General features: G+C 31.0%; 1 protein-coding gene across 2 annotated transcripts in view; it reads left to right on the forward strand.

The window, feature by feature from the left end:
- Positions 1-1,574: 1,574 nt before the first annotated feature.
- The window catches only part of LOC126744273 (PHD finger protein 3), a 99,162-nt gene continuing 86,613 nt past the window's right edge, over positions 1,575-14,123 (forward strand). For both annotated transcript variants that reach the window (XM_050451647.1, XM_050451648.1), the window contains exons 1-4: positions 1,575-1,763; positions 2,207-2,365; positions 9,640-9,765; positions 13,978-14,115. In XM_050451647.1, coding sequence (XP_050307604.1) covers positions 2,242-2,365; positions 9,640-9,765; positions 13,978-14,115 — 388 coding nt within the window. In that variant the 5' untranslated portion in view covers positions 1,575-1,763; positions 2,207-2,241. The remainder of the gene's footprint in view (positions 1,764-2,206; positions 2,366-9,639; positions 9,766-13,977; positions 14,116-14,123) is intronic.

Below are 14,123 nucleotides of genomic sequence, written 5' to 3' on the forward strand. Positions count from 1 at the left end.
GAGTTCGAAAAATGTAAACTCATATATAAAATTATAAACAAAAAAATTAAATGCAATATAAATTTTACATTCTCAAACGACGTTCATAGACGCAATACCAGAGGTCAATTAAATTTATATATTAGTTACAATAGAACAATGATTGGAATGAATAGCCCAATGTATTCTGCATCTAAAGCATTTAATAGGCTACCTAATGATTTAAGAAATATTCAAATATTTAAAACATTTGTTACAAAACTCAACGAATATTTTTCTATTTAGTCAGTCAAGTTGTAAAATTAGTATAAATTAGTTATGTAATGAGATACCTTATTTATAATTTACTTTACATTATAATTAATTAATATAACCTACCTATGATTATTGTGTACACTAGTTTCATATGTGAATTTTTGTATTAATCTCGAGGCCAGAGCTACAAGCACTGTTTAGAGACTTATTATAAATAGAATAATATGTATATTATTGAGTAATATAAAATTGTTTTCAAAAAAAAAAAAAAAAAATGTTACGTAATTTTTAAACAAATATACAGGGTGGTCAAAAAAAGTTTGAAACAAAATTAGAAAAAATAAGGCTAGGGGCTAGAATATCGGAAAAAGTTATTAGGAAAAACGTGTTACAAATTTAATTTTATGCCTATGGATTGATTTTTAAAAAAATAAATGAAGATATTAGAAATTATGATTGCATTGACATACTGTGTTTATAAATATTTTTATTCCGGTTTTGTCACTAAATCATTTAGTAGGAACCTAATATATGATTCTAAACAAAAATAAACAAGTTTTTCGCCATAATAGTAGTCATTTGGCAAAAATTCAAAATGTTATCATATGTTATCAGATATACACAACTGATTATCATAGATTTTTTTTTACATTTACTAATAACAAAAAAAACTGACCACCCTGTATATAATTCTAAACTAGAAGATAAAAATATAGCTCAAAAATAAAACAACATTTTAGCTTATATGTATTTTTATTGGTTTCATTAATTATTTTATGTACAACTGAAATTGTAGGTTATGTTATGAAGTTTTGGTTTGTTTTTTCGTGTTTTTTTCCTGTTAATGAAATTTGATCATTTGATTGTTTTATTCATTTCATTGCATTCAATATACTTGACTGCAATTCAAATCCAGGACTTGGTTGATATAATGGAGGTATGCCTTTATATATTTTTTTAATAAGGTACAAACCTCCATTTTTAAAAAAGCGTTTATGTGCAGGACTTATTTCTTCATCATCGCTACTACTACAGCTTTCATCACTGGTTAGGAGCAGGAGCTCAAATATGCCAATAGCATTTGCATTCATTATGGGTATTATAAATAATAATAGGTACCTATAACGAAAACAAGACCAACCACCAACAAGGAACCAGAGCATTCCATTTCAAACCGATATTTTCAGGAACCGTAAAAATACCGCCTCTAACCGACGATTCACCAAGGTTAGGTTACGGAACTTACCCTAAGTTCGTGGCTGTAGCTCTGGGTTTTACGACGTAGCAACACAGGTTGACAAATGTCAATTGTCAACGCTGTCAAACTGGCGTGGCTAAATTTGACATTTCACAGAACAACCAAAACAAGATGGAGCAGAAATTAATGTGATGAGAAAACCTCGTTTACCTATCTATTGCGATAATATTACGCATTTATTTGAAAATCGTCTTCAATTTAATTTTTCTGTAGCTACGACTCAATTTGCAATGTACGGATTGCAGCCGTAACCGATGGATTGGAGACAAAAGTGAGTTCTGAAAAATCGATAACCTTCCACAGACCATCCCATGAAAGAAGCCGTATTTTTTTTATTTTGTTGCTGTGCTGTGCCATTCCTTTTCGATATGATTAGGTCACAGCGGTACACAATTTTCGTTACACTTGTAGTATAACTGTGTTCAATTTATGTACTGTTATTATTGTATTTGGAAATTAAGTTTACTTAAATAAAGCTTACCACATTAAGTCATTGCCTTGTTTATTTGTTTACTTACCACACCATTATAAGTTTTTTTAGACTTATTTACTTTATCTATGTATGATATTAGAATCTGTAAAATTAATGTGTGGTGCAAATGTAAATATAGGCAAAATTTTCAGTGCCATAGCAGTATTTGAGAAATGTACAATAAATCATTTTCAACTATTAACTCATATTTACATGTATGATCCAAATGAAAACATTTTCAGGTTCCTCTGCATCAACCTGTGCTAGGGATTAAAAAATGGCAAACAGTATTGTCAAGGTAACAGATGTCAATGATGACATGATCAGCGATAGCTTGCTCCTACTTGTTGGCGAAGATGGAACTGTAACACCAGACAAAAAAACTGTGGAAAACTATCTAAGTGAGTAACAATAAACAGTTTTAACCTTATTTTTCTTTAAACCTAAGACTGCAGTAATTTTTCTTTCTAGCATTTTTATCGAGTAGCCTAAGTTGTTGAATTTGGATTTATATCCTTTGGATGATTTAAATCAATGCCTTTACCTGATGAAAGTGTGGAGTTTCAGTGTAATATTATAAACATGTTTGGGAAAGGTCTAATTAAGCAACTTTTCTAAATATCACACTTAAAATTATGGACAAAGGCTTAAAATGTATGTAATTTTACTGGAAACAATATTCTGTTGGTGGAGTAGTGAATTTTCAAGTGGACTTTTTTGTAAAAACAAAACCTGGAATTATGGGTTCATAACCCAACCCAATTTTTCTACAAACCACACTTAAAATTATGGAAAAATAGGGTATAGTTTTGACACTAAGATGTGAGGAAATATTCCTATAATGTCATTTTATGAATACATTTTTTACAGTAATATAAATTTAAAAATTCAATCTGATGCTTTTATAGTTCGGTTGGGATAGGTTAGGTTGGAATTACACACATTTTAAGCCTTTTCTCATAATTTCAGATGAGATTAAATGTCAACATATTTTCCGTTTTTTTTTTTGGAAAAAAAAACATATCAAAATTCACTTTAAAATAAAATATTTTACAAATCAAATAAATTATTTATTAATAAATTACACAGTATGTGCTTGTACAAGTCAAGATATAGTAAGTCTAATGTTTAGAAATAAATATAAAATAGTAGAAATTTAAATTATTACACATTAAAATCTAAACACAATTCATATAAAATATAACAAACAGAACACCTTTAAGAGAACAAACTTTCATACAGAATCATCAGTCAAAGAAAATTAAAATTGCTTTCCAAGTATGCCTAAAAAAAAGAATGAAAGGCACCATTTACCAAATTTAATTTTCCAAAAAATATTTTGGTTTCAAGATTTCTTATATTTACTGGAATAACAATAAAGAACTGGAAACAATAGTAGTGTTGTAAATAGTTAGTGTAGATTCTAGAGAGCCAGTGATAATATTTCTAAACCATCTGTGATAATATTTCTACTATGCCTGATATTGTGTTGGTGTGTATCTGAAGAAGTTTTGAACTGTGAGATGTTATTAACAATGTAAAACAAACATTGATAGATGTAGGCGCAAGGGAATGTAAGTATATGGAAGTCCCTGAAGTACTGTCGACAACAATCCCTATACCCTAATCCAACTATAGTCCTGATAACATCTCTGTTAAAGCTTAAAGATTTTCTGTGCATGGCTAGAATGGCCTCAGTTTAGAATTGCATAGCACATATTTGCAGAAAAGTAACCATGGTAGGCAGACAAAATAGTAGACAAGGATGTAATAGCCCTAGCCTGTAAGGTCCTTACTTATACAAACATAAAAAAAATATACATATCTGTACCCCAGAGCCAGACTATGTTAAGTCCAAAATGTTAATTTTTCAGTAGAGTAATTTTATTCCAAATATTTTACAAAATTTTAAATTACAAAAAACCAGTTTTTAAAATTTAATTTTTTATTGAATATTTAAATTTACTTTAAGGATAACAAGAAAGAGTAGAAAAGCGATTTTAGCATTTACCTATTGTTTTTGATTTTTTGTGACTTAACATAGTCTTCTTCAGATAATTTTAATTTTTTTTGGATTTAATTTATATTTTAAGTCCCAAAAAAGGGACTTAATATATTTTTAAAACATGTTAAGTCCACTTATCGTTAATGCATAATTCATTCAAAAAAAAAAAAACTACAAATATTCATTTAAATATTCAAATAATTGTAATTAAGAAAAGTTGGGTTACATACAAAATTTTTATAGCATTAGAAATATTTAAATTTTTATTCACTTTCTTCATTTTTGCCATATTCTAAATTCTTATAATAATTATGGAATCTTTTTGGTACCCATTTTAAAAGTTTTTGCAAATGGTTGTACTTTTTGGCTGAAAGTGGTTTAGGCCCTGTCCTAATGGGGGTAATCAATATGGGCATACAATTAGTTCGTCTGGTCCTTCTGTTAAAGTCAACTTCCATAAAAATGAATAAATCCTCTTTTCTGCTTTATAGTATAAAATCCCAGGGTTATCTTTTCTAGCTTGCATATGAACCACATGCGATTAATATTCTATTAAAAAGTCTTTTCCCAAGTTATATTTTTCTGCTGAATATATGGTGCCGTCGAGCTATTAAAAAGTTGCTTAAACTCCTTAAAGTCAGAGGTTTCCATGTTGACAACAATAAAGGGCTTCTTTGTTCCACACAGCCGAATTACTTGCTGCCAATCCCAAGGAGTCATAATCTGTAATTGCGGAAGTTTTTTTCTTTCACACTAGATCACAGAATGAACATCAGCCTCCAAATGAGTATGTCCTCTCGCTAGAAACTTATGATTATTGGTATTTATGTTTGGTTTAATCTGAAGGATGTAAAAATATGACATAACCATTAAAATGTTTCTGTTTTGGCTGGGACAGTTATCGGACCGAATTGTTATCTCTTTTATCTCATCTGAAACATGTGTCTCTACCCATTTTATTAAGCGTGAAGCTACTTCATTTCCTCCGCGACCAGCTACGCTCTCATCCCACATCATGTAAAAACTTTTTTCATCTGTCACATCTTGTATTGTTAAGTTATATGTCCACAGCTTAAGAGAATAGAAGCTTTGGGAGTTATGTAGATCTGGTATTGGTAGACATTTCTGGAGATCAATCATTATAACTTTTGTTTCTTGTAAATTTTTCCTCTACTTTTTTTTATCTTCAGATTTAAGCTTATATCTATAGTTGGTATCTGCAATATGCTTGTCATAGTCAGTTTGCGCGCTTTGCCGTAATTCAAGAGATTCCGCTTCACGGATATTAAGCTGAAGCTCATCGCATAGGTCACAGGTGTCGTTGTCAGGACTCATAAAGGAGTAGTTATATTCATAGTTAAATATCTCTGAATATAACCACTCCTTTGCAATGTTTTCGGCTCCAACACCATTCTCTTGAGATTCTTCTAAATAAAGATTATACATCCTACTTATATTCAAATGATTGCCGAGATATTTCTTTTTTTTTTTTTTCCCGGGAATAGTGTGACTCGTAAGTTGGAAATTTCGAAATATGGGCACTGTTTGCTGAGAGATGCTCAGTGTATTTAAAAAAAACTTTTTACAAACCTTTTCTTCTACTCCGCCTGTTTCAAAACTATAGTTATTAGTAAAATTTCTTTTTGCCCGTCTTTGACCAGTTACTTCCCTACGTCTTTTTATTGGTATTTGAGAAACGTTGGATGCTATGTATTGCCTTCTTACATTTATTGTTTTTGATGGGCTCCTGAAATTCTTATGAATAATTTAGCGACGCTCTTGACAGATTTTATTTCTACATAAGAGTTTGCCAGTATCACCACACGGTTTCTTAAGAGATTTCGATTTCATAATGCGATTGCCACTGTCCGTTTTGTATCGTAATCCTGAATACCGTTTCCTTTTTGTTACATTTTTTTCCAAATTTTTGGATCTCGTCTTCTTTTTCGGGTTAGTATTTTAGCTTGTACTTCACATTGATCTAGTCCAGCATTAGATGTACCTTCGTGTTCATCTTGCTCAGCTTCATCATCAGATTCATCTTGTAATTCTGATGATGAATAATTAGGATCCGCCACATCGTCATCACTGTCAAAATGTAATAATTCTCGGTCTGGAGTTCTATGCGATTGATGCTCCTCATCTTTTGCCGTTACATGTTTTTTTAATCTCCCTTCTGAATTATTCGAATCTGCGCTTAAACTAAATGCTGATTGCGATGGAAGTACACATCCTATTTGAGAATCCCCGTTTTCACGACTGGTGTTTTCTGAAAAACAAAAACATAAATTTATGATAAATAGGATGAAATTATTGGATTGATTGGATAAAATGTTATGAAATATTAGTCAAAATTATTTAAGCTAGATAGTTAATAAAATTTAAGTGCTTTACAAACTTACCAGGTGTTTCCATTTTATTGAATCCTATCTCTAAATTCATTTGAAGGTTCTCTGGATATTCAGGCTTACACCCACTAGGAGGATCATCTTTTTTACCTTCGACAAATTCTGGAAAAATAATATTTCCTTTCTAAAATACCTATCACTTTTTTTTAAATTTAACACAAATATGTTAAGTCCTAATTATTATGCTATTTAATGCTAGGGGTTAACTATGTAATGTCCATTATATGACTTAATTAATGCAAAAAAAAACTATTAATTAGGACAATACGTTATTTAGTTTGTTAAAATAATAGGTGCCTTCTATAGTAACAAGTATTTTTTATGTACCTAAATTTCTTATTCTGTTTGGACCTTGGTGATTTTCATCCTTTCTAGGTACTTCATCAGGTATCACCTTACCTAATATTTTAGCGGTCCTAGAAGACCACGGGGTCGTCGAACTTGACGGTGTTGATGAAATTACTACCTTCCTCAAAAAATACACCCTTAAAACAATTTTAATCAAACGATAATTTTTAGCACCCCCGAAAAAATTTTTTATTTACGGACTTAATACATTAGACTAAATACGAAATCCCAAGCCAAATAAGGTTAATGCAACTTAACATTGTTTGGGTTTGTGCGCTATGAGGACTTAACATTTTTTAAAATTGGCTATTTAAAGTAATTTTTAAGATATGTTAAATCTAAAAATATCAAAAGATGCGGGGCATAATGTTATGCGATTTAACATATTAAGGTTGATTTTTGTTAATTTGGACTTAGTCTGGCTCTGGGGTACAGATATATAAAAATAAAAACATTTATATACCAAGCACTAAATAATTACAGTCTATACAGAACCATTCGCGTAATTGGCTCATTAATACCATGATATGGTAAAACAGGACTGAAAATCTTTCTGATTGTCTATTCGATCTGAAAGGCACCCTAAGTTTAAAAAGAGACAATAACTCAGGACAATCTATAGTAGCATTTAATACATTATGCATAAACTATAAGTTGAGTAATGTTCTTAGTCGACTTAGTCACTTTAACGTGGGTAAGTCCAGGTTATCCCTGACCCACTGATAGTAATACTCCCATTTCCTGTAACCACATCTAAAAGCAGCCACCCATAAAAATTTAATTTTGAGTCTTTTTAATCTGCTCAATGTAGCAGTTATATAAGTTATGTTATGTTATGATCACATTAGAGTATACTATTTTTATAAATATAACAATTTATCGACCTGACTCTCAAACGTATAGTATGCTTTAACGGGCTAAACACCACATACGCGCTTTTTAGCTTGTGTTATCAGTTTTGTATAATCGCTGTTCGGTCCGCCTTACCCTTAATATTTATAAATATTCTTATGTAAGAGAAAAAAAATTATTTTTAGTTAATTAATTTTGTTAATTAGGTACCAGTATGAATATGCTCTTATTCATTTTCTATAAGATTAGTTTTGTCAATTTCCTATATTTCAAGTTGCAATTTGACTCTCAAAATTTGAAATGGACTAATTTTTTAGTTACTTTCTGTATGTCATTTAATATCTTCCCTTGAAATTTATAGAGTTAGATTTTTATAACAAAAATATAATATTGAGCTAAATCTATTAAGGAAAACCCTGTGGACTTAAACTATTTTATTTTGTGGTTCAGCTGTGTTAAACTACATATATTTTAACAAAAAAATTATACTTAGTATAAGTGTTTCAAAATGAGTTTACTTCAAAAAATAAAAAAAAGGTTTTTTGGCTTTTCTTGAAATATCTGATTTTTGGTACTTAGATTACATAGCCCTGCCGCTCCTTAAGTTCATTTTTGGCATTTGTAAAATCAATAGGATTAGAGGATTAAATCGTGACAAATTTTGAAATGTGTTTTTTAAAATTTTAAATGGCATTGATTTAAGATTTTTTTATTAATTGTTTATAGATTGACTCCAAATATGATTAGTCCTTACAACAAAACAATAAAATTTAGCATATATTTATGATTATTAAAAAAAAAGAGAGGAGATCTTTAGTCCAGTTTAATGTGCAAATAATAAACAAAGTTAATTACCAGTATGAAAAAAATGATCCTCACTCTGCTGTTTTTTGTTTTTTTGATGAAATGTGAGATCTAAAGCTGATTTGTAACATGGCAAGGAAATTTAGCTTATTGGAAATCATCTCAGATGTATGATTTATTTGTATGAATCAATTTTATTTCATTTCTTGCTGAGATTGCTAATTTACTACTTCTTCTGATCTACACAGAAAAGTGTAGGCAGAAATAAGGTGACTATAATTTACAAACAACCCTAAAATAAAATAAAAATTCAAGATATACTACATACAATACAGAATACACTACGCATATACTACAGAAGCCAACAAACTATTGTAAGATAAAGCACATATTAAAATATATGTTTCAATTATAATTTAATTTTTTTAACAAAAAAAAGATTTAGTAATCAAATTACAGGATAAATTTGCTCTTTGAGATCTTCTATAAAAATGAAATTTTTGGTGCATAGATTCTTTCTTTCTTCTAGATCGTTTTTCTAGGGCATAAAACTTGAAACAATATTTGGTTTAAATGAGAAGAGCTGATGATGCAACTATTTGACTATTTAAATCTTTGCTTATGAAACAATTTGCAATATCTAGTCTATTAATATCTACCTCAATTAGACTATAACAGCTACTATGGCAGTGAATAATTCAGAAGAATTATTAACTGCCATATGAAAAAGTGTTGGAAAGCTGAGACAGCATAATATAAAAGAATATATAAAAGGAACACAATTACTAAAACTACTTCAGTTAGTTTAAGTTATTGCCTGCAATTACTCAAAATATGATTCTAAACTTTCTCAAGAAAGCTTAATTTCTTGGAAATCGCACCTAAAATTATCAGAAAAGGCTTAAAATGTGTGTAATTCAAACTTAACCCAAGGCAAGCATAAAAGCATTGGAAAATGAAATAAATGATGCATAGAAAATGCATACCAAATGTTACTAAAATATCTACAGGGGTCTCACAGGTATTGTAAAAAACATATATTTTTTCTTCAAACTTTTACCACTCGGTATCTCAAAAGTTAGGACTTTTAGGACATACGTTCATATAAAGTTTTTTTCTTAAAATTTACCCAAGAATCAGCCCTTGAATTTTTTTGCATCTATTTACACCCTGTATTTTTAAATACATTATCTGAAAAAAGAGCAAATATATGAGTTGCAAAAATATATAGTGTCTTTATCAATCTTTGCTTTTTCAGAGAAAAAATCTGGTCCAACAAACCTTCAGATAATGCAAATTGACAAGTGTGACCCTAAGGGCATAGATATGGTTGTGGAGACGGTCACATATATGCCTGATCATTTGGACATTGTTAATGAAGAGGGTAAGTTTTAGACACTTCAAAAGTAAAAAATTAAATAATATTCATATATATATCAGATGCTGGATTTTCTTAAGAAAAAACAGGTTTTATCAACATCACAATTTGGCTTAAATAGTACAATAGTAGTTAAATAGTACAACAGTAATAATGGATCTAGGTACAAATGATGCAACTTTTTCATTTCTAAGGCAGCTTTATCTAAGCCTCAATGAGGGTAGTATAGCGGCAGCCGTATTTTGTGAAGGCATTTGATCGTGTTGATCACGGAATGCTGTTGCGCAAGCTGGAGTTTTATGGTTTTCGTGGTGTTTCCTTGAGGTGGCTTACATTCTATGTCTCTGATAGATCACTGGCAGGGGTGTTACAAAATAGCACTTCAAAAGTTCAACCTATCACTGTAGATGTGCATCAAGGTTCTGTATTGGTACCTTTATTGATTTTAATCCTGATAAATGACCTTCCAAATCTGAAGATCTCCGGAAAATTTGTTATGTTAGCTGATGACACCACTATCTTGTGGAACAACACATCAAAGGAGGGTCAACATCTAACTATCGGCTCGGATCTCAATATTCTTGGAGATTGGTGTAAGGTCAACTTGCTGGCACTCAATGTTTCTAAGACAAATACACTAACCTTTAAGTGTTAGTTGCCGGTCCCCACTTTGAGTTCTGAACCTCTTGAGGCTCAGGAGGTTTACAAGTTTTTGGCTTCATTCAAAATTAAAGTTCTCGACGCACATCACTGAGGTAGCAAAGGGGGTGGCTCAGGCTTGCTATGCTGTGAGGATGGCAGCTTGTGAATTGGGTGCCAAGATTGCTAGAGACGTTTATTATGCTTTAGTCGAGTCTCATCTGAGAGATGGCATTTGCTTCGGGGGCTCCTGTGGCGACTCTTTTTCAAACGCTTTTTATGCTCCAAAAACGAACGGTTAGATTTATGTGTGGGTTAAATCGTTTTCAATCTTGCAAACCATTTTTTCAGTCTTAAAAAATATTAACACTGCCATCCTTGTTTATTCTAGAAACTTGTTGTTTGATACATTCTAAATTTCATTCAGTGGAACTGGGGAAGGCTTACTATAGATTGTCAGGGTATTTCGAGAATAATTTTGAGCTTTGACTTAATTTTTAATATTTTATTATATATACACTTCTCCAAGAAATTAAGGCACCACTTCAATAAAACAGTTTTTTTTTGTAAACAGGCAAAGAATAAAAAATGACATTTCCCCATATTTATTCATTTCATTAGTAATTACATCTGCCAACCAACATTCAGGTTCAAGCACAACAGAAAAAAAAATAAAACGGAAAATGCTAAGAAAAGTAATGTTAAGAGAAATAGACTAAAATATGAAAAAAAGTCTTAATAACGAGTATTTCCACCTCTACCACGTATAACAGCCTCACATCGTCCGTCCATACTTAAAATTAATTGCCGTATTTCATTTTGGTCTAGTTCTAGCCAAATTTGGATCAGCCTCTGTCCCACTCCCTGTACGTTGTTTGGTTGGATCGGTGTCGCTCTTATTCGCCTACCAAGGATATCCCAGAGATTTTCGATCGGATTTAAGTCCGGGCAACGTGCTGGCCATTCCATAGTGATAATTCCTACCTCTTCTAGATAATTTCTGACTCTGTGCAACGTGAGGTTGTCTTGCATTAGTAAGAAATTTTCGCCGATATAAGGGGCAAATGGTGCCACATTGTTGCTTCAGGATCTCCAATATGTACCTTTCAGCTGTAACGGTTCCATTTTGTATGACCACTAGGTCCATACGTGCGGTCAAAGAAATACCACCCCACACCATAATGGATCCCCACCAAATAATGTGTTGTGTGAGAAGTTACACTGAGCATATCGTTCGTTGGGTCGTCGCAACACACGAACACGCCTGTCGTTATTGTACAAACAAAATCGGGATTCATCAGTAAATAGCACTCGTTCGCAGTCAGCTTCTAACCAATTAACGTGTTCTCTGGCAAAATGTAGTCTCTCCCTCCGATGCTCTGCAGTTAATAGAGGACCTCGAGCGGCAATCCTAGGTGTTAAATTGTATTCCCTAAGTCGCTGGCGAACAGTTTCAGTACTAATTTGTATAGCATGTACATCTCGAAGCTGAATTTGTAGACTTCGAAATATTACAAAACGTTGTTGAAGAGCAGAAATTCTTAAAAACCGATCTTGAATAGGGGTTGTTACTCGGTTACGTTCTTCTGCTTTGTCCTTGCTCTGGTCTGCGAGTATGATTCCATGTTTCGAGGAATCTTTCATCTGTGAGATGGATGTGTAGGACACGTTAAATCGACGGCCAATTTTTCGGTAACTCCAATTTTCTTCCGACAGTAACTGTTTGGGCACATTTATCGCGGGTTAAATTACGAAATTGACGCTCTATAATAAACACAAATAAAAATTATCAACAAATAAACAGTATTCGAATAATAATACTTCTCGAATTCGTGGATACTTGAAATTTGAATTAGTACATTTTATGGATATTTCTGTTTTGTTGCAAAAAAAACTATAGTGATAATTACAGTCAACAAATACCGAGTTTATGAATAGCATATACTAGGGGCTTACAAAATATAACATTATAATGGAAATTTTTATTAACGCTAGTAAAATATTTTAATATTTCAAAGTGTATTTCTTCTTTTCTGAGTGATCAATCTCAAAAAGTTTCATACGATACACGTTGCTCTGAAACTATGAATATTCGATCTGGTGTGCCCCAAGGATCAATCCTGTCTCTGCTACTTTTTATATTATATACTGCTGATATTCTTCAATCTACACAGTCACTGCTTTCGCTGACGACACACCGCTTGTATACAATTTTGACACATCTTACTATGTCGATGCGGCGCAGAAGGTCAATTTGGACTTGGAAACTATTAGAACATTATCTTAGTAGCATAATCTGCAACTTAATTCAAGTCAAAACTTTTATGTATTGTCAATAATAAAAACAGCAATATTATTAAAAAAAACGTTGACACTGTGTTAGATGGCTCAAAACTCCCCAATGTTACTTCAGCTAAAAATCTTGGATTAATCCTCGATGAAAATTTACGTTACAGCGAGCACATAAATAAAAAATCTTTCCTTTCTCTTAAATTAATATACAGCCAAAGACATTCACTTAATTTTAAATTTAAAAAAATACTGCCCGATAGTCTCTTTCTGAGACATTATTCTTACTGTCATTTTATATACATGGCATGTCTTCGATTAGTAGAAAAAGAAAGAATCCAAAAAATGCAAAATTCTTGTTGCAGATTAATATATGGTCACATAAAATAAAAAAAACTAAATGGCTTAATATGTCAAATAGGTGCAAGCTTCATTTAGCAAATTTTGTACACAAGATTGTTACAGTACCATTATCAACTTCTCCAATAATAAAACTAAAAAATAACTTTATCCCTAGAGGTAAAATACATAATTTAAACATAAGAAATAAAGGATTCTTCGCCACGCCTACATTTAAATCTACTTTTCACAAAAGATCTTTTCTGTTTAATGCTATTAAATTATATAATAATATACCTAATGAGTTTAAACTTTTAAATGTAAATAAATTTAAATATAAATTTAGGGAATATCTATTTCAAAAACAACCGTAGGAGAGCCATCATGTACATTGTACATACAGTCCTTTAGCCTTAGATTTTATATCAACCAACAAGATTCTTAATATTTTATACAATTTATTGTTTAATTATATTTGATACATATTTTAAATGAGCTACATCTATAACCTTATATATTCCTAATATTAAATTAAAATAAGTATTATTTTGTTGATCTCTCCCGGCAAGATTCTATAAACCTCATTATTGTTTTGTTTAACCTTTAAGTGTTATATTATAGTTTTATGGAATAGAATCTTCATTTTATTATTGTCAGTTTATGTAATTAAAAAAATTATAATATGCTATTTTTTCTTTTTGTGGTTAAGTTAGAGTAGCCCTTAGGGCTAGACTTCGCCATTACTTTAAAATCTTCTATTCATAATGTATATTTATTTAAATAAATGTCTTTATTATTCTTATTATTATTATTATATTTTTTTAACGTATTTTTTGTAAAAAATGTGCTTTTGTTTTCTTTAGTGTACTTTATACCTAGTTTGTGCTTTGTTTATAACAATGTTATTTGTTGAGACAATAAAGCTTTTTTTCTTTTTCTTCTTTTATATAGATATTGTGACCCATGATGAAACATCAGATGATGATGGAGTAGATGTTGTTGCTCAGAACCTAATTAATGTACAACTTGATCATGATTATACTCCACTTACATCACCTAAAAGAGCAGATGAAGAAGAAGATGAGTTGGGTATGGAA

Source organism: Anthonomus grandis, chromosome 13 (assembly GCF_022605725.1).
Source record: "Anthonomus grandis grandis chromosome 13, icAntGran1.3, whole genome shotgun sequence".
Classification (NCBI taxonomy): domain Eukaryota; kingdom Metazoa; phylum Arthropoda; class Insecta; order Coleoptera; family Curculionidae; genus Anthonomus; species Anthonomus grandis.